Below are 19,511 nucleotides of genomic sequence, written 5' to 3' on the forward strand. Positions count from 1 at the left end.
ATACAGTGGCAAATCTAGGGCACTTATCAGTTGACAAATGGGTTCTCATTTTATTATTAGAAATAAAAAAAAATTTGATGAATGAAGTGTGACTTAAACAGTTGATCTCAAAGATTCCCTTGTTTAATGGCCGAAGCACTAACCAATTAGGCAACCAAGCCTGTTTGATGTTGTTCGTGCACAATTTAAGGATTTAGTATGCAAAAAAAAAAATAGTGTTTTCAGTTATATATAGTTTTATTAGCTATCATATTTTTCACAATAATATAAGTATTTATTTAATATTTTATTAAATCTGCGATTCAACCCATCGAACCCATGAATCCATGTCTTGACCGGTTCAAGCTCTGGTCCAGTTCTGATAACACAAATCTAGGACCCAGTATTAATGGGTGCAAATAACGGTGCTGTATGAATGTATGGAAAGTTAGGGACAAGCTCACACATTGGATAGGTGTATAAGAAAATTAATGAAATATAATTTATTTTTTGATTAATTACCTAAAAAACACAATTTTTTCATATTTTATTAATTTTAATACGAATTTTTTTATTGTCCTAAAAATGTTCAAATTACTATTAATATCAATTTTAACACGATGTCAATTTTTCATTGATTAAACGGAAATCACTAACGTGTACTATCGATGCCACGTGGATGATGATGATAGGTCGACTGGGAATCCGTAAATTTTTTAAATAAAAAATATTCTAGAAAATGAGAAAAAAATTAAAAATAAATGAAAATGGAACTAAAGGGGTGGTGGGCGTTTGGGGACTTCAATCTCAACCACCATCCCTCCGAATGGGGGTTGGGATTGAGACGTCATCCGCTGGAATTGAGAGAACCCAAAATTATGGGTTCTCCCAATTATATAGCCAAGAATATTCCACCCTCCTGTTCTACAGCAGGGTAGATTGGGGGCCCCTTGACAACTTCCCCCTAGGTGAGCTAGCCGGAGCCTCTCATCTCCACGGTGGAGAGAGAGGGGGTGGGGAGCAGATGGGCTCCGTCGGAGCCCCAATTCCCAAAAAAAAAAAATGGTGCTTTTAATTTTTTTTTTAAATGGCAAGTAAAGTTAAAAACGATGTCGTGTTTGGTCTTTTTATAGCCAACGTGACAATATGTCAAATGAGTAGATAACAGGCCACATCATCTTTTTCCGTTAGGGACCTGCTCAAAACAAGGATCAATTTGTGCTCATGTTTCAAACGGTGGGAGCAAATTGTATATGAAAAATCTTTCAGGGACCAAGTTATAGAGAAAAAATTTTCAGGGACCAAATTGTGAATTATTCTTATAAAAAGTTAAGGAGTGAGGAAAAGGGAAAACAGGTTTGTTTTCGGGTCTAAAACTGGACAGCTCGAAAACCTCATCAATGAGCTTCTGCGAATTGAGCTGAGACCCAATTCTCTCTCTGAGCCATATCCATGAATGACTTCCTCTCCACGCTTCAGTACCCATCACCACTACCACCAGTAGCAGCAGCAATGGATTCTCTCCTACTATCGCATCCTCGCTGCCGTACGGTTCCGAGTTTTCGGTGCATCAAACAAGCAGCCTCTGTGTCTTCGAAACCCTATCTTCCCTCTCAAAGGTGACGACTTTGCTCCAACCCCTCGCAGTAATCTTCGTTTCCGGGAAGCCCCATCTCGCATTTCGTTGTGTTGGCGGTGCAATTCTGCTTTTAAAACTGAGGAGATCAATTTCTTGATGCAGCTTGTTGAATTTGGCAGAGGTTGCTGTGCGTCCCTTAATCTTCGGCTGGAAGAAGCACTCACGGGCTCAGTTCGTAACTTCTTGCATAAACCCCATCAATGGAAGTAAGGGAGGTCGATCTTCTCCTCGGAAGATTTCCGCTTCGGGGAGAACGGCAAAGGGAGCCAAGATTAAGCAACAACAGGAATCATCGAAAGGCAAGCGGGACGACGCTGCTGATCAGGAAGAGATAATCTCTCTGTTCAGAAGAATACAGTCTTCGATTGCAAAGGGAGAGTCGGAGGATCCCAAGAAGAAGAGAAGTTCCAGTTCTCGCGGGGATAAGCCTGCAGCTGAGTCGGTTTTGGAGATTATCCGTAGTTCGAGGAAGCAAACAAGAGGTAATGCCTCCACAGGAAATTTTAATTCAGTTGAAATAATTCTGCCGAGAGTAAAACTTTTATGATGCCCTGAGTTGCCTGTTGTGATCAGACAAGGGTTCGTTGAAGGGAGGGAGTAAGCTGATACCCCGACAAAGAGGACTGCCCAGGAGAGAAAAGGGAGTCGAGGTTGAGGATATTCAGTCGATAGAAAACTTCAGATTAACTCGGCCGCCTTCAAACTTTGTGAAAAGGTCTCCGATCCCGTTTCCATCAGCTCCAAGGGGGAAGGACCGTTTGCTGATCAGTGAAGTATCACCGGCTGTGTCTGAGACGATTGCATCCCAGTTGGAGAAACTCGAAGAAATGAAACTTCCAGAGCTCAAGGAGCTAGCTAAGTCCCGAGGTGTTAAAGGGTATTCAAAATTGAAAAAAAAAGAGCTTGTGGAGCTTTTAAGGTCCTAAAACTACGGAAAATGCAGAGTGCGGCTGAAATTTGATTGCTTGTGCTGTTATCTTCTTGCCCATTGGTTGTTCTTTCCATTGTGGAACCAATAGCTGGATTCGGAATGTTATAATGTTCAGAGGTTGATCTTTGAGGGTTCAATCATTGCTTGATGTTTGCTGCCATAAGCTGTTGAGTCTGCTGCTTGCCATGAATGGTCAATCTGTTTCTCTGTTGATCCAGTTCAGTTCGGTTAACCGATGCATGAGAGGAAATCGGACACCAATAAAAAAGAAAAAAAAATAAGGTCAAGTACAAACTTTTATAATGCCTTGAGTTTCCTATTATAATCATTTGATCAGACAAGTGAAGGGAGTAGCCAATACCCCAAAGAAAAGGTCTGCCCAAGAGAGAAAAGGAGGTTGACGTCGAAAATATTCAGCCGACAGAAAACTTGATATCATTTCAGCCACCTTTGAAATTTTGTGAAGAGTCTCCAGTCCCATTCCCATCAGCTCCCAGGGGAAAGGACTGCTCGCTGACCAGTGACCAGTGGTCTGGTGAAGTATATCACAAGCTGTTCCTGAGACGATGGTATCCCAGTGGGAGAGACTCAAAGGGACAAAACTTCCCGAGCTCAAGGAGCTAGCTAAGTCCTGAGGTGTTAAAAGGTTATTCAAAACTGAAAAAGAAAGTACTCGTGGAGCTTTTAAGAACCTAAAACTACCGATGATGTATCGCGGAAAATGCAGAGTGCGGACTACAAGTTAATAGATTTGTGCTGTTATGTTCTTGGCCATTGGTCGTTCTATTCATTGTCTGCAGGAAAGTGAAAGCAAAAGAACCAGAAGCAGAATGTTTTAATGTTCATAGCTTGATCTTCTATCAATGCTCGAGTTTGCTGCCATAAGTGGTGGAAAACTGCTGCTTGCCAATGTATGGTCTGTTGAGATGGACTGTTGCCTCAGTCGAATGGAGGCAAAAAAAGAAGAGGGAAAAGTACAAAAACTTCCATTGTAATTTGGTGTTGGGACAAATTGCACAATGTGTTTTTGTTACGGACAATTAGCCCCCATGTGGTGTATTCCGTTAGATATAGGGGGTTACGACGTTATTTTTTTTTTCATTTTTAATCCTCAATCTTTAGTCTTTTAATCATTTTGGTTCTAAATCTTTTTTTAATCATTCATATCCTAAACTTTTCATTTTAGTCCTATAAAAAAATCAAAAGGGAAGGAGATTGGTGGCCCCGATCCCTCCACTGAGGTCGCTGGCGTCTTTCGTGGGTGTCGGCGACCTCAGTGGAGGGGTCGGGGCCGCCAAGGATGCCAGCGACCTCAGTGGAGGGATCGGGGTCGCCGATTGGCGGCCCTAACCCCGAATCGACTGGAGATCTCCCCAACCCCTCCACAGAGGTCGCCGGTGTCCTCCGTGGGTACCGGCGACCTCGGTGGAGGAATCAGCTACCCCGATCCCTCATTCCCTTTCAATTTTCTTTGTAGGATTAAAATGAAACAAAATAAAAAGTTGAGAGTATGAATGATAAAAGATTTAGAATTAAAATGATTAAAAGACTAAAGATTGGGATTGAAAATAAAAAAAAATAATGCCGTAACCCTTTATGTCTAACGGAGTACACCGCATGGGCTAATTGTTCCTAACAAAAACACATGGTGTAATTTGTCCTGACCTCAAACCATAATGAGAGTTTTTATACTTTTCCCAAAAGAAAAAATTTCCGTTGCCAAGACTTGAATCTACTAATATATTTGTAATGGCTTTCTGGAATTCCACACTCTCCAAACACCTACTGTCCCGTATCCTGCTCGATTTCTTGAATCCTGAAGAATTTATCAGTTTAGCGACCAGAAGTCCCGGAACTTGCCATTCTTCAATAACAGATATTTTTGAAAGATTGGATCCCCCTACACATATTGTTAGTTGAAATAGTTTTTGACAGCTTCTTAGCAGTTTGGAAAAGGATAGCATGTAGGCCCATCCCAATAACTGTCGAGGGAACAGCTTTGTTCCATTGTTCCATTGGTTGCCGTATTCGGTAAGAAAAACTTAGGCATAAGCAAGCGACCCACCACCTATAATTTCTTTTTCTTGATGAAAGACCACCTATAATTTTGATATTGCTTTAAAGAACTAATAGTACCAGAAGGCGCATCTGAAATCGCGGGTTTGTGGAGAACCTTTAAAGAGCAATGGAGTAACTCAGACACTGCAGCAAAATCATCTTGTTGCACTTGCAGAACAAATTCGCCACAAGTTTCACTCAGGAAAGCTGCAGTTAGTGGATACAAATAAGCACAACTATTCCACCGCGATCAACTATATATAGAATTCTTCTCAGATATCCCCAAAGTATACGTTATCAAAAAAAGAGAACACAAAAAACAGCCCCTACCTTTTCCCGTATAAGTGGAACAACAAAACCTTCCAGAGCTTCTATTATCACGGAATTGTAAATGACAGTATGAGCGCATGAAAGATTGGATCCCACTACTACACCAGAGACAGCACAAAATTCGCACCTCTATGCTGAGACATCAGAATACAAATAACCGAAGCATGGAATTACTCGGTACTATGGCATGGATCTTGGATTGTCAACAATGACTATATATTTCTGGTAACATGATATCTTTGCACGAACGCTAGAACATCTTAACACGGAAGAACCATGGAAGCACGAACGCTATCACAAGGCATGCCATCAGGAAGTTGCAGAAGGGCTGCCCCCTCCAGCAACCTCCTCGTTCCGGCGGGCCATTTATGTTGCTAGACATTGACAGCCTGTCATTCCACTTGTCTATGAACCTGTCGTCCCAAACTCCCGAGATGTTTCGGGCTGTCTCACTGCATATTTCACAGAGCCTGTAACAGAAAGCCAAAGAGAAGATGTCAGTGAGAATTCAATGATAGTAGCAGCCCAGTTTGTTTTAGTATCGAGGCATTTCCGAGGATAATGAATGTGCTACTAAGCTTATTGGCAGACATTTGGCATGATAATGTATCAACATGCCTTTTTCTTTTTCCTTCTTTTTTCTCTTCTTTTCCTTTTTTACTTTTCAATTGATCGACGTCTCTAGAAGTTCAAGCTAATAGGAAGATGCGCACGATGTTATTAATCCTGGTTTGACACTCTCATTTACATGCAAGCCGAGCTTGTCACTTGTTAGAAATACACAATTTGAAGCAGACACTATAAATGCAATGAACAAGAATAAAGTCTCACCACTGACCGCACCAAGAATCTAAACTAGAATACTCTCTAAATAAAATTTTGTTATAAAAGCTTAAGCTGGTGGAAATGTGCACACGAGATTTATTTGAACCAGAGTTTAACGCTACACTTTCGTGAAAAATTTGAAATCTGACTGTGGAGTAACTGATTTTCCATATAGGGGTGTGAAAAATACTCGGAGAAAATGGGCAGTCTTCAAAAAGATGCAAGTTTTCAGGACAGTAAGAGCGCGAAACAAGGATAAACCAAAACAAATTTAACAAAGAGATCATCAAAAGCTGGATGTATCACACAAGCCAAAATGTGGCTTGGCTCGTGAGAACAAGTGGAGCATGTAACCTTACAGACAGTTCGCCGGAAAAATATGCTTAAACCTTAGACTAATGAAGGCCATCAAATCAGAACATTTGAATGTAATCGAACCATTAAGAGGTTCATAAAGGCCGAGGAAGAAGAAATTCCAACAAACTTTTACTTTCATAATCAATGCTCATTTGCTGCAGGTACGAACTTCTCTGGATCAGCTAATCGTTTCTCAGAAGTGCTGACTGGATTTCTGGAGATATAAACCACCCGTTTTCATTCTTGTGACTGACTAGAAAAAGTATTATCACAATTATCATTCCAAAGTTCAGTTCAAGCACAACCCAGAACCGGAACCTTCCAGCAAAATTATTTTGATCTCTCCTCATTCCCTACAACACTACACTTCCGTGGGAAAATGTCAAACAATACAAATCTTTGACATCACTCTTCTGCAGAACTGGCTTTTAGATCAACTAAGAGCAAAGGACACTTGATAGAATAACAGACAAGCAATATCATGGCTCACAAGAGATGCATCACGGTTCACCCTTCGAATCAGAACAACTTCTTTTAAGGTACAATATAAAAATGTATAAGATATGAGTTAGATGGCTGAGAAATTACCTATTCCCTTTGAGCTTAAACCAAGCCTCGGCACAAAGAGTATGAGCAATCCCAAGCTCATCTTTACAACCGCAACCCAGCCGGATCAGCTCCAATGCAGCAGCATTGCCAATGCTCTCTTTCATATCAATATCAAGTGATTGCTCAGAACTCAAGTGACAGATCCTGCAAACTGTCTCCCCGTCACAGCCCTCAACAACAATTCTATTAGTCTCACTTCTCTTTATGGAGGTCATGCACGAATCATTTTCATTTACAGACACATTCTTATTCAAATCCGTCATAAAACTACGCTTCATACAATTATCAGGCACACATTCTTCAGCTGAATTGGTCGGACATCCACTTGTCCCTTGATCTACTTGCCTCAATGGATCATCATTCCTCAATTGATAAAATGTAACAACAATTTCCGGCTCCTCGGGGGCCACCTCAACAGGGGCCGATTCGTTATGATTGACTTCTGACTTAGTGATATGCGTACCGGAAGATGAAGTTTCTTCTAGGCTTATCTCAATCACCGTGTCAGTAAGATGCCTTGCATCCTTACTATTCCCTCTAGTTTCCATATTTTGGGGAGCAGATCGATCCTAAACATTACTAACATCCGTTGGCTGATTCTGCACTTCTTGAGCCATTATCTACAAATACGCAAGATTTGAACACCCGCTTCACCAAAAAATCCACCCCCAACAAAACAACAGTTTCATCAAATTCATTTCGGTTCTCGAAAATAATAAAACATCAAGAAAAATCAAACCTTCATCTCTTCTCCCCGAGGAGTCAACGAACCCATATCATGAACATCAGTTACTCTGTATCGAAAACAGCTGCATTGGCCCCCCCAACAACTCCCGAAAGGGAACCAGTGGCGACGAGGAAAAATAATAAAATAAAATAAAAAATAGAAAAGAGGATCTGGGTCTTGATGATTGGAAGCTGACTTGTCTGGTAAAGGATTAAAGGCGAAGACTTGATGGGAGAATCAAGATATGGAGATTGGAACAAGAAGAAGAAGAAAGGAGCCCAGCCGGGAATAGTAAGCAGAGAACGATTGAGTGGAAAGAGGAAACTGAATCAACAAGATTTAATAAATCTGGAGAGATAGGATGTCGTGGCAAGCAAATTATTGGGAAAATTTATTTTTATTTTATTTTATTTATCAGTAAATACAATAAATTATTGCAAAATAAAATGATGGTGGAGGACTCTCCGGGTGACATATTGAGCGGGTAATGAGAATGAGAGAGAGAGAGATTGGATGTCGTGGCAAGCAAGTTATTGGGAAAATTTAATCTAATTTTGTTTTATTTATCAGTAAATACAATAAATTATTGCGTAATAAGATGATGGTCGAGGACTTTCCGGGTGACATATTGAGCGGGTAATGAGAATGAGAGAGAGAGGAATTGATATTTCGAGGTAAGGGATAATTACCGATAAGCCCCTTGGAGATTGTAAATTGGATGACTGTGCCCATGAACTTTAGTTTTGCCAATTTAGCCCCTAAACTTCCTTCCATCATCGTACTGGGTCCCTCCTCTCTCACCATTTCCCATGATAAAGCAGAAACTTTACAAAACTATGTGTATGCTAAATTTTTAGTATATATCAATGGTTATCTCTGAATCTTTCAAATCAACTTCAGTTTAGTTATAGCATTTGAGAGTACAAAACTAAAAGGATCTCATAGTTCGAATAAAAAAATTTCGCCTAGCCTTTACAAGCGACATATAAGGCCAAGAGTAGCTTAAGTAACATAATACAGCCTCAAAAATCTTCGGATAGGACTCCAATGTTGTTATGATGTAAGGAGTTATGAAGCAAATTGATAAAGATTTGCAAAAGGTTAACATTATTATAAAGAAAGATTGCAACGCTTAATATAGGATTTTGTTCTCATATATGACTGGTAGTCTTGAGGGCAGAATGGTTGTTTGTTGCATTTAAAAGAAAGTTTAGGGAGTGAATTTTCAAATCCACATTTGTTGGGGGCGGTGTTGGGCAGGTGGCCCAAAGAAGTATTATTATCCATTTATTTATAAGTAATGTATGTGAGATAACAATAGCGGTGACTTTGTCTCTCTCGCTACACAATATTCGAACTCTCTTATACGACGAACATATTAGATGAACTGTACAACTAACTCAAGCACTGGACTTACCGATGTAGCACTACGAAAGGTTGAGTATCATTACAAAAGTCAGTATTCCTAAGGTCAAGTCAAAGAGTACACTTCTACCAAATATTTTGATACAAATGCACAGAGGAATTTGAAAATGAAATTTTAGAGTTACAAATCACATGAAAGTAAGTTTGGAATCACTATACCACCACCTTTAGTAGTGAAATATTATCCCATTGGGTGCAAAAGAAGTAACTCTTCAATTATCCCAACATTATTATTTTCTCAATTTTTAATTCTAACTGAGGCCATAGCTGTTTTAATGTGAAAATTAAAATTTTAAGGGAAGATTATACATTTAATCCTCTAAATTTGACTACTTCTCTGTTTTAGTCCTTTTCTTTTTCTTTTTATCATTTACATCTTATACCTTTGAATGCTCTTTTATTTCAATCCTTTTCATTTTTCTGGGTTTGATTTTGTCCAATACCATTGATTGGATGAAACCAGAAAAGTAAGCAAATGAATTGGATGAAAACAAACTAAGAAAAAGGAAAAAGACGGTAATAGAAAAAGTATCCAAAATTATAGTGTAAATGATAAAAAAATAGAAAAAAGGACTAAAATAATAAAAAGAATCAAACTTAGAGAACAAAATGTATAATTTTTTAAAAGTTTAATTAGGAATAATAAAGCTGGGCGAAATACTATTATTACAGCTTATAGACAGGCTAATAAAAAGAAAAGGAAAAAACAATTTGTAAAAACAAGACCGTTGTTATTTTACTTGTAACAAAAAAGAAAAAATTCACGAGGTCCCTCCCTCCCGTGATAATGTTTATGTGACGTGAAGGGGGGCCCGTCCAAGGAATTGTCGTATTTGCTTGTGTTTTTCCTCCTTTTTTTATAATGTTATTATTATAAAATCTAAGCCATATGAAATTAACGTTGTCCGTTTCGGTGAGTTCTTTGTTGCCTCGTTTTTATTATATTCGTACGGTTTGTTTCCTCCAGTGTCTCTTCGTGGAGTAGTTTAGTCGGCATAAAATTAAGACTGACCCCACGAAAGGGGATTTGATGTAATGATATCACTTGATTTTGGAATTGAGAGATTCTCAATTTCATTTTTATCAGTAAGACATATTATGTGTCCTTTTATTTTTTTTATTTCTTTTATTCCTTTCTATAATCATTGGCGTCCGACTAAAACAATGTAAAATAAAATTAAATAAAAACGACCCACCCAACAGTCTTATCCGATTTTAAAACGATTTTCCTATTGTTATCCTTTGGTCTCTCTTAATAGTCAATAATCACACTTAACTCTAAGCATTAATTCTCACGTAAATCAAGCAGAGACGTAGTGGTGGTCATGTAGACTATATTATAGACCATTCATAAATTCAATTATTATTATGAGGGTGGTTATTGCCATCCTTTCTGGCAAATATATATTCTTTCTATGAATAATATCATGGTATTAATAGCAAATTTAATTTACAACGGATAACCGACATGACCATCGGCGGACACAGACACTAGGCTGCCAATCACCGAATCGACCACTTGACTACCAACTAAGAAAATAAACACACCAACACAGATGATTGAATAATCATCCCTTATTAAACAAAGACGGAGAAACACCCACACATTCGATACAAATTCCTCAAATAGACAATCCAGTACTAACCAATCGAGAACTAACTCGATCGACAGGTCCTTGATACGGTCATCAAAAGGAACAGTGAGACAAACACTAGAGTGGCATTGAGCAACATCGACAAAATCTAATCAAGCAATCCCTAAAATTCACATCAACAATTCAATCCGTATATATGAAATACCAAGAGCCGGTAGATGTTAAGAGAAATGGAAAGGGGGAGGCCAACCCTTTCTAAAGAGTTTTGGTTTGAGAAGGATCCAACCTTCCTGCCCATGAACATCCCTAGATTTCGGGACCTCGTGAGTAGATTAATTTTCTAACCTTTATTTATTTTTTTTAACATTCTTGCCATTTATTTATAGGAAAAATTACATAAAAAAGAGTTTGCAGTAGCGGACGCTTTTACCTGATAAACAAAATGTTCCAGATTCGACGCCCAATAAGACTATTCGTACATCTTTATTAGCTATTAGGATTTTTATTTCATTATACTTGACTTATCAACCTTATTTGTAATTGGAAAAAAGAGCTTTCAAAATTTCCCTAAATAAATTTCCACTTTTAATTTGTGACTCAAAAAAAGTACAAGATATCATTTCAGATGCAAATCCACCCCTCCGTCACTATTCCGTTAACTTTGTGATTGTGACGTAGAATTTGATGACATTCCCTCAAACTCCGCCACTTCTATCTCATGAGAATAATGCAGCTGGTTAAACTGTCCAAAAAGAATTTATCACTTTTTTTTTAATTTGTGGATCTAAAAAGAGTGAAAAGTTAGATTCAACAAACACGTTGCGACCTGTCTTTGGCAAAATTGTCACTCACTAGTATTCAAGCCCGCGCAATGGATTCTGTTTTGGTCGTTTTTCCCGTAAATAAATAATTGAAATTTTTAACTATAATACATATTGCTTATCGTTTACATGTAGTATTATGTATTAAGTAATGTAATATTGATATGGAGTATATATTAGTATTTGTTTTTTTTTTGGGAAAATAGAATGTAATTTTTAATATGAACAGATATATGAAAATGAAATATGAAGTATACTATATAAAAATAGAATGTAATATTTTCATATGTACTATTTCATTTATTTAGATACAAAATATAGGGTCATTTTGCATTTAGTAGTAGCAGGAGTTACATTTTGGACATACAATCCGTGTGTCGTTTTTATCTACCACTTCGTTATAATGGTAATTTCAACACTCGTTTCCAATATTAGGGCACTTGATTGTTAGTGGCAGATTGTCAATCGAATATTATGGCAACATGGCCCTTCTATTAAAATGACAAAGATTGAGAGCATCTCTGTTGTTGTCGATAATGAGTAATGCGATCGAGTAGTTATATAGACATTGTAGGAATTTGGTTGATGCCGCTCCCTTAGGTAGAGAATTACTTCGATGCATTTCCTCCGACGAAAGAATAGATGTCTTCCATAAAGTATCATAGCGGATATGTTACCCGTGTTTGCTATCCATTTCAAGAACCTCATTCCGGAGTGATCCAACATAGGGAGCTGAGGCATTAGGTCGTTTAGGTTGAGTTGCCTCAGTATTGCGAGGTCATCCGACATTGTCCGGAATATTGTAGAGCTGCCAAATAGAGAATTTTAGAATTTAAATAAACTTTTTAATAACCTGAAACATTGTCATACTTCTTTCACACTTCCAAATGCAAGTTATCGATTTTCATATAGCAAAGAGAGTGGCCTAACTGAAATTAATCTTCTCCATGCTCGTGGAATCACTAGAGACGGAAACAAAAGCAAGTCCAGGAGCTGTTCAACCGAAGCAACAGACAATTGCTCGAATTTGAAGAAACATGGTTTGAGATATAATAGGGTACGTCTAATTCCCCTTCTTCCTTGGGATATCATAGACCCCATGTATTTCCTCCGGCCACTGTCTATGATTTCAATCATAAAACAAAGGATGTCCACACCATCTATAAAGAAAATGGATGTTTCACAGCCCATTCATTCAACTCTTTTCTTAGACACTTCAATTTGAAACTTGAAGTCACAAAAATCTAACCATCTCATTGCTTAGCAATGCTAGATTACAATATTCCATCAAGGAAATGACAGAAACAGAGCGTCATTATTCTTACCCAGGACCGATCAAATCAATAAATCGATGACACATACCCACACTGTTCTTGGAGGTGGAGGCGAGGCACATAGATTGAAAGAAATGGAAATGGAGGAGGTGAAGAACCCTGACGAGGGTAGCTCGTTGGCGCTGAGGCAAGATGGAGGGGTTGCACGGAGTAATTGAGAGTGATGGAGTCGTAGGAGGTGGCCGAAACGCCGAAGTTGCGGCAAGCAGTGGATGGTGTCGACAAAGCCGGAGTAATTGAGAGTGACGGAATTGTAGGAGGCGGCCGAAACGCCAAAGCTGGAGCAAGCTGCGGATGGCGTCGGCAAAGCCGCCGCTGGGGCAAGCAAGCAGATGGTTCAAACAGCGAAAAGGCCGAATCGTCAGAGAGAGACACCAAATGAAGATTTGTCCGAGATTACCTCTTTTTTTCTTTAATTAGTTAATGGGCAAAAAAGCTAAATAGAAGTTAATTAAGGGTTATTTAGCAAATACAAATGGAAAATGAGGAGTCGACTACTCAAATTAGGGGTGTAAACGAGCCAAGCCGAGCCCGAATATACAAGGTCAAGTTTGGGCTCGTCAAACTTTTACTAGGCTCAAGTTTGGGCGTGAGCTTGATCAAGCTTGAAAGTTCGAGTTTGAGCTCAGCTCGTCAGACAAATCAAAGGCTTAGGCTTGGCTCATGTAAGGCTTGGCCAATGGGCCAAATCCAGTACAAAAGTCGGGCTCAGGCTCAGGCTCGGGCTTAGGCTTGAGTTCGAGCTCGTTTAGGCTCAAAAGAAAAAAGACTATAAAATAAATCATAAAAAAAATAATACCATACAAGATATATAAGTCGAAAATACCGATTACAACTTGATAGTACTCAAATTCAAATCACAAAGCATAAAATAATAATAATAATAATAAATTAATTTAGGCTCGTGAGCTTCGTCAACCGAATACCACTGAGCTCAGCTCGGCTCGTTTAATTGGCGAGTTTGAGTCCGAGCCGAGCTTGAGTTTAATAAGAGCAAGCCGAATTTGAGCTTTCGTTGAGCCGAGCTCGAACCGTTCATGAATAGTCTTGGCTCATTTACATTCCTAACTCAAATGCATCGAAAACTTTGAAAATCCTGATGTGCCATATTAAGGTGAAACCCATCGAGCCACCTCATTGCATGAAATTTGGGAGTTTAGATTAAATACCTATAATAATAGATATCTATAACACTAATTACTTCTAATATATACCATCAAAATATAATTACTTCTAATATGTATTCACTTACATACTTATTCTCATTAAATAAATTCTCAGAGTCGAGTATTATTAATAGAAAAAACCTATGCTAGAAGAGTTTTGCCTCTTTATGAGTATACTTGGTTCGAATGGAATTAGACGGGGCTCTTTGACCTTTCAAATAATAAGACGTATATGAAAAGAAAGGCCATATATATGTACACCTGAAAAAAGTACCCCATCAAAATTATCTCTATGAAATATCTACTAGTTCCAAAGTATCGTGAAGCCACGATTACATAAAGCCGAATAACTAAATAAGCAAGAAGATAATTTATACTTCTTATGTGACGATATAAATAAATGGACGCATTCTTGGCCAACTGATCTCCATGCATATGAAGGAGTATTAAATGATTTTTTGTTTTTTTGGGTAAATTATTGTATTTTATAATACGTGGTACGGAAAAGTTAATGAGCTTCCTAAAAAGTAATAATAATATTATTATTATGACTAATAACCACATGCTTAATTGCCCAACTATCATTTTTTACGACTTTATGTTTCAAACAGCCTAATTTGGGCACCCCCAATTTTTTTTTGTCTATCACCACCTTACGCATGAAAATCTAATTGGGCTTGACTAATTCAGGTCTGAGGGAATTGAACATTAAGGAATAAAATTCTTTGAGTCGTGAATTTCTTCTACTTTCAAGACTCGAACCTGAGATATTGTATTTGGAGAAGATATGTCGAATTACCTGAATCAATTCACATTGGTATTAGCACACCCTTAACATTAAAAACATCTTAATTTATCTACCGAAAAAAAAAATCTTAATTTACCAAACAAAGGAAAAATGGATTAATCCTTTTGGCTAAAACATATTAATTTACCAACTTCTTCAATGGACTTCCAAACAGAGGAACCAAATTCTTCTTTATTTGGTAACAATGAACATTTAACAAGTTTAGTGGGAAACATAATTATTGAGACTTGAATGCAATTTCACGTTGCTTAATCACTGGGGGAATGATTTTTCAGCAAACATTAATTCAAGACATTGTGTCGTGATGAAAGACATGTACTATAGTAGCACACGTTTTTACTTGATAATTAAAATATTACATATTCTATACTTGTGATAGAACTATCGGCGCTCCTTTATTTAGTAAGTAAAATTTTTATATCCTTGTATTAGATCCATGTGAGTCCCTCGTGGCTAAAAATTGCGTCATCGTCTACAACAACCGAAAATCATATACAAGTTCCATAACCATCTATGAAATTATATGATTTTCACGATTAACCAGTTATACTTGGGAGAAATTCTTCAATATTTATCTTGTCACATGGAGTAAGTACCAATTAATTTGCACCAATGGATAAATGGTTGTCAAGCATGCGAGTAATGTGCTACAAACTTGCGAACTGTATCAATCCTATTTACTCTTCCTACTTACATTGTTGTGAGATAAGATTGGTTAAGATTGTTTTGCCACATCGCATGAGGTTATGATCTAAAGTATCGATTACAAATTGCAGGATACTATGCTAGTTTTGTTTTGTTTTTTTTTTCCTTTTGGTTACAAATGAGATCACAGGCCTAGAAGAAGAGAACATGGCAATGGAAATTAAACGAGCACGGAGAGTTTTAGTAATGAGAATTAAATTCAAAATCTATTGATTTCAAATCGAGGGAGGCGACAACCACTGTACCAGGTTCCCTTTCATCGGGTACAACTCTAGTTTTGATACCACGAAGTAGATAGACTAGTATATTTATGGCATTTATGAAAGGGAACTCTCCTATAAATTAAGCATAGAGAAAGGGATGGCTGCAGAGACTGCCAAGTTTTGGTTAGTCCAATTCATATGGGCTGTGCGGATATTATTGAATGGGGAGGGTAGACGTCACGATCAAGGAATTTCATTCTTCCCTCTCGCCATCCACGGGCTTGATAAGCATAGAAAGCCAATATATATACATATATATATATATATGTATGTATATATGTATAATATCCTATTGAAAATTATTTGCTCCTCATTAAAGAGAAGTAAGATCCTATTAAATATTAATTGTTATAAACGCGCCTTAATGTTCTCCCGATCTGGCGCGGAGGTCATGTGTTGAGTCCACATTAGCGTGCTTAGACTTGATGAGACATCAAGCCAACCAAAATTACGTATACCATAGACGAACTTACGTGGATATTGAGGTGTTCATATATGAGTCTTGAGTCAATACCATAAAATTTATTGTTAGAAAACATGCCCCAAAAATATATATATATATATATCAATTCGATCTTCTTCAACGGGAGTCTTCCATTCATTTAATAGGAAGCTTCCATGTAGGCGTTTGGAGTAAACCCCTAACTCGTAATTCATCGTCTCCGCGATTCTCCTTGTTGAATATATATATATATATATATATATATATATATTTTGGTGAAATATAGACTTTTATTTAATTCCAAATATACAGTGGTTTTTCATTTTCAAAGTTCTCAATAGATTTCTTTTGGGTAGAAATTGTATAGCATCTATAAATACGTAGAAAAAATATGAAAAATAAGAAGATTGAAGTCGTATTTCAGCAAACTTTTTTTCTTCATATCATGTTTCAGTTCCAATTTCCAAATATTTTCCAATCACTTGCATATTTTTATATTTGGTCGTAGAAGTATTCATTATTGTTAAAATATAAAAAGAGCACATCGTGTTAGTCTCCCTCACTCGAGCACGGAAAATGAGCCTGGCTCGAGGTCGGTTATTTCACTCAAGCACTGTAGATGAGCCCGACTTGAGGTCAGTTGTTGATGGCGATTTAAGGGCACGTGACAATATGTAGACAAGTGAAAAAGAAAAATTCACACGTTGCACGTGAGGGCGAGTGTTGAAATATGAAAAGAAAGGAGAAATCCCACATCGATCAAATAAGCAAATATAGGTGGGTTTATATGAGACTATGGCATCACCACTTACTAGCTTGAGCTTTTAAGTGAAAATGGTTTGAGCCTGTATAAGTCCAATGGAATTTCAATATGTTATCAGAGCTCAGGTTATGCGTATGTGTGCTAACACGCATGTGCGCACTCACACAACACTAGTCCCAATATGTCCGAATGCAGCTAAAAGAGCGCTTCGTGTTAGCCCCCCACAGCTCGAGCACGGACAACGTATAGGCATAAAAAGGCCACACGTTGCAGGTGAAGGCCAGTGTTGAGAATTATAAAAAATGAAAGAATAACTATGAGTTTATATGAGATTTATGTACTAACACTTATCAATTTGAACCTTTAAGTGGATATGGTTCAGGTTTATATAATCCCAATGGATTATCAATAATTATATACACCGTCAGTGAATGCTTTTCCATTAGCAATCAACTACTAATACATAATAATTATTACAACTGTTATCCATTACTATTATACTAGTTCAATAGCTGAGCATACACGAGCTCATTTCATTTATTTATTTAATATTGTATTCACCTATTAAGTATGCTAAAACACAATATCAGTTTTATATATTAGTAATTCATTTTAACATGATTGTCAAACTGGTGTAGAAAATACGAATATGAATCTAATAAAACTTTGGTCAAAAAACTGATTGTGTTTAATGCAGTTTTCTTCATATATTTTATTTTTTATATTAAATTTTATCTTGGTAAAATTTTAATTATTTCACAACCCTAATTGATTATTATTAATTGCTTTTCATAAAAAGATATTATATTTTCCAATAATTATGTCAATATTTTCTAAATTATATCTTTATAATTTTATAAATAGTATTTACGTTTCTACCTTTTCTATTGTATTAATTGAAATACATTTTTTTTTAATTCTTGCAAGTAAATTTTTCTATATGTATAGATAGATATAGAATATAATATTTATAATAATAATTTTAGAATAATTCTTATATTTATGAATGGCATGTTACTTAGTAACATAAGAGATTTCTATCCCAGCATTGCATAGGTTTATTTCAAGTGTTACTTAGTAACTTTGCTGTTTTGTTGTTTGTAGTAATCAAGTTAAAATATTTCACCAATATAATCTTATTAATACGAATTAATAGATGTCAACAATTGAAGAGCTAATATAAGTTCTCAAACTTTTAATATTTATACAGCTATGCATTTTTATATATAGCAATATTTTCTAAGAAATTAAAATAACACATATAGTTTAAAGGATTACAAATTTTTCCAAATATTTAATTATTAAAAGTCCTTTATTTCGTATTTTGAGGTTGATTTTTCACTTAATTAAGATTTTTCAATTCAAACATAAGTCGTAATTTCATAACATTTTCAGTACTTACATAAATAATTCTTTGAATTATGGTGGTTTGCCGCATAATTCATTAAGATTACATGCCAATCAAATGAAAAAATGCATTTAACATGAGAATTAGTGTTGAGAACTTTCGAAATGTTGAGCAACATAAGAATTATTTGTCAAAAATGAATAAGACACTTAAAATTACTTTTAACTGTCAACTAGATATTGTTTATTAATTTTAAAGACAAATATAGATTTTGTCAGGAACCGGGTTTTGGGCCCAATTAATCTTGGACCGTGCAGACTCGTGAAGCCCATGGAGGGCTGATGTTTGACTCGGCCTGAGCAGAGCATAATTGGGCAGCAAGCATGGTGCGGATATCTTTCCCGATTTGTCTAAGTTGAAGATAACGTAAATATATGGAGAATGCCACAGAATAAGGTAATAGATACTCTTGTGATCAACTATAAATATTGAGGTACGCTCAAAATTTACAATTCACATATTATTTGTTCTCGTGAGAATTCTAGTTGACTTGAGTATTGGAGAGGAAAATTGAGTCACTATCCTGATTTTCCCATTTTGCAAGTGGATGGCATGGGGATTGCCCAAAAGGTTTAAACTTTTGCCAGCTCTTGTTTGTGTTTCAGATTTGGAAGGTCGTGAAGATGGTTTTGACAAGGAGCCAAGTAAATTCGAAGGCAAACCCTGCAAAAAGCAAGGCCGATTAGCGCTCACACCACGCAGCCAACGATGCTTAGCCCTCCAGGGCTGCTCTTGGAGGACTGGGCAGTGTACTGCCTCCCTAGATTCTTGATCCTGATGAGCAGTTGATCAGTAGCCTTTTCGAGGCTTTTAGGGGAAAAGTTTGTGCCATGGTCAAGAGCCGCGAGGATGCTCTTGCTAAGATGGTGCTGGATGAGATGAATGGGTCAGAAGGGGACGTTTAGAATCGTTCTTATCAGCACCTCGTTTTGGCTCACCGACTCTAGAGAGGCAAGATCATCATTTCTGTCGTCTATCGGAGGGAAGTATTTTCATCTAATTGCTCGAGCATTCACGACTTCTAGAAATAGGGCATTTTCTCAATTTAACGCCAATTTACCTTTTTTTTTAGAAAAATACTCTACGGGTCGTTTTTGAATTTCACGTGCATCAACGTCAATATTCAAAATCCGGGACAAAAACTCGAGCCCGAAAAATATTTTATGGCACAACATTGATCAATGAATTTTTATAAATGCAATGGTGGTCTCCGATCATTTTTCTAGCATCCAATTGAAAAGACGAGAATTTTAATCTATATGCACGTCAAATTCAAAATTTTAAATTCGAAAAAAAAAATCACAAGAGAGGTCAGAGCACTTCTGA

The 19,511-nt window shown here is 37.0% G+C and overlaps 2 protein-coding genes across 2 annotated transcripts; one reads left to right on the top strand and one right to left on the bottom strand.

Moving 5' to 3' along the window:
- Positions 1-1,309: 1,309 nt before the first annotated feature.
- On the top strand, positions 1,310-2,712 carry LOC116209787 (SAP-like protein BP-73). The gene is made up of 3 exons (XM_031543482.1): positions 1,310-1,598; positions 1,721-2,100; positions 2,192-2,712. The coding sequence occupies exons 1-3, from the start codon at positions 1,432-1,434 to the stop codon at positions 2,542-2,544; spliced, it is 900 nt and encodes a 299-aa protein (XP_031399342.1). The 5' UTR covers positions 1,310-1,431; the 3' UTR covers positions 2,545-2,712.
- A 2,112-nt stretch (positions 2,713-4,824) lies between these two features.
- Positions 4,825-7,810, bottom strand: LOC116209795. The gene is made up of 3 exons (XM_031543496.1): positions 7,468-7,810; positions 6,708-7,348; positions 4,825-5,407 (listed from the first exon to the last, which is right to left on the bottom strand). Exons 2-3 carry the CDS (start codon positions 7,274-7,276, stop codon positions 5,188-5,190), a joined length of 789 nt encoding a protein of 262 aa, XP_031399356.1. The 5' UTR covers positions 7,277-7,348; positions 7,468-7,810; the 3' UTR covers positions 4,825-5,187.
- Between the last annotated feature and the right edge of the window lie 11,701 nt (positions 7,811-19,511).

The sequence above is a fragment of the Punica granatum genome, chromosome 1 (assembly GCF_007655135.1).
Source record: "Punica granatum isolate Tunisia-2019 chromosome 1, ASM765513v2, whole genome shotgun sequence".
Lineage (NCBI taxonomy): Eukaryota > Viridiplantae > Streptophyta > Magnoliopsida > Myrtales > Lythraceae > Punica > Punica granatum.

Coding starts and splice junctions, on each gene's coding strand:
- LOC116209795 (XM_031543496.1), bottom strand. CDS start 7,276: ATGGAAACTAGAGGGAATAGTAAGGATGCAAGGCATCTTACTGACACG. Junction 5,408..6,707: donor TTTAAGCTCAAAGGGAATAG/GTAATTTCTCAG, acceptor TTTCTGTTACAG/GCTCTGTGAAATATGCAGTG.
- LOC116209787 (XM_031543482.1), top strand. CDS start 1,432: ATGAATGACTTCCTCTCCACGCTTCAGTACCCATCACCACTACCACCA. Junction 1,599..1,720: donor CCCTATCTTCCCTCTCAAAG/GTGACGACTTTG, acceptor TTCTTGATGCAG/CTTGTTGAATTTGGCAGAGG. Junction 2,101..2,191: donor TTCGAGGAAGCAAACAAGAG/GTAATGCCTCCA, acceptor TGTTGTGATCAG/ACAAGGGTTCGTTGAAGGGA.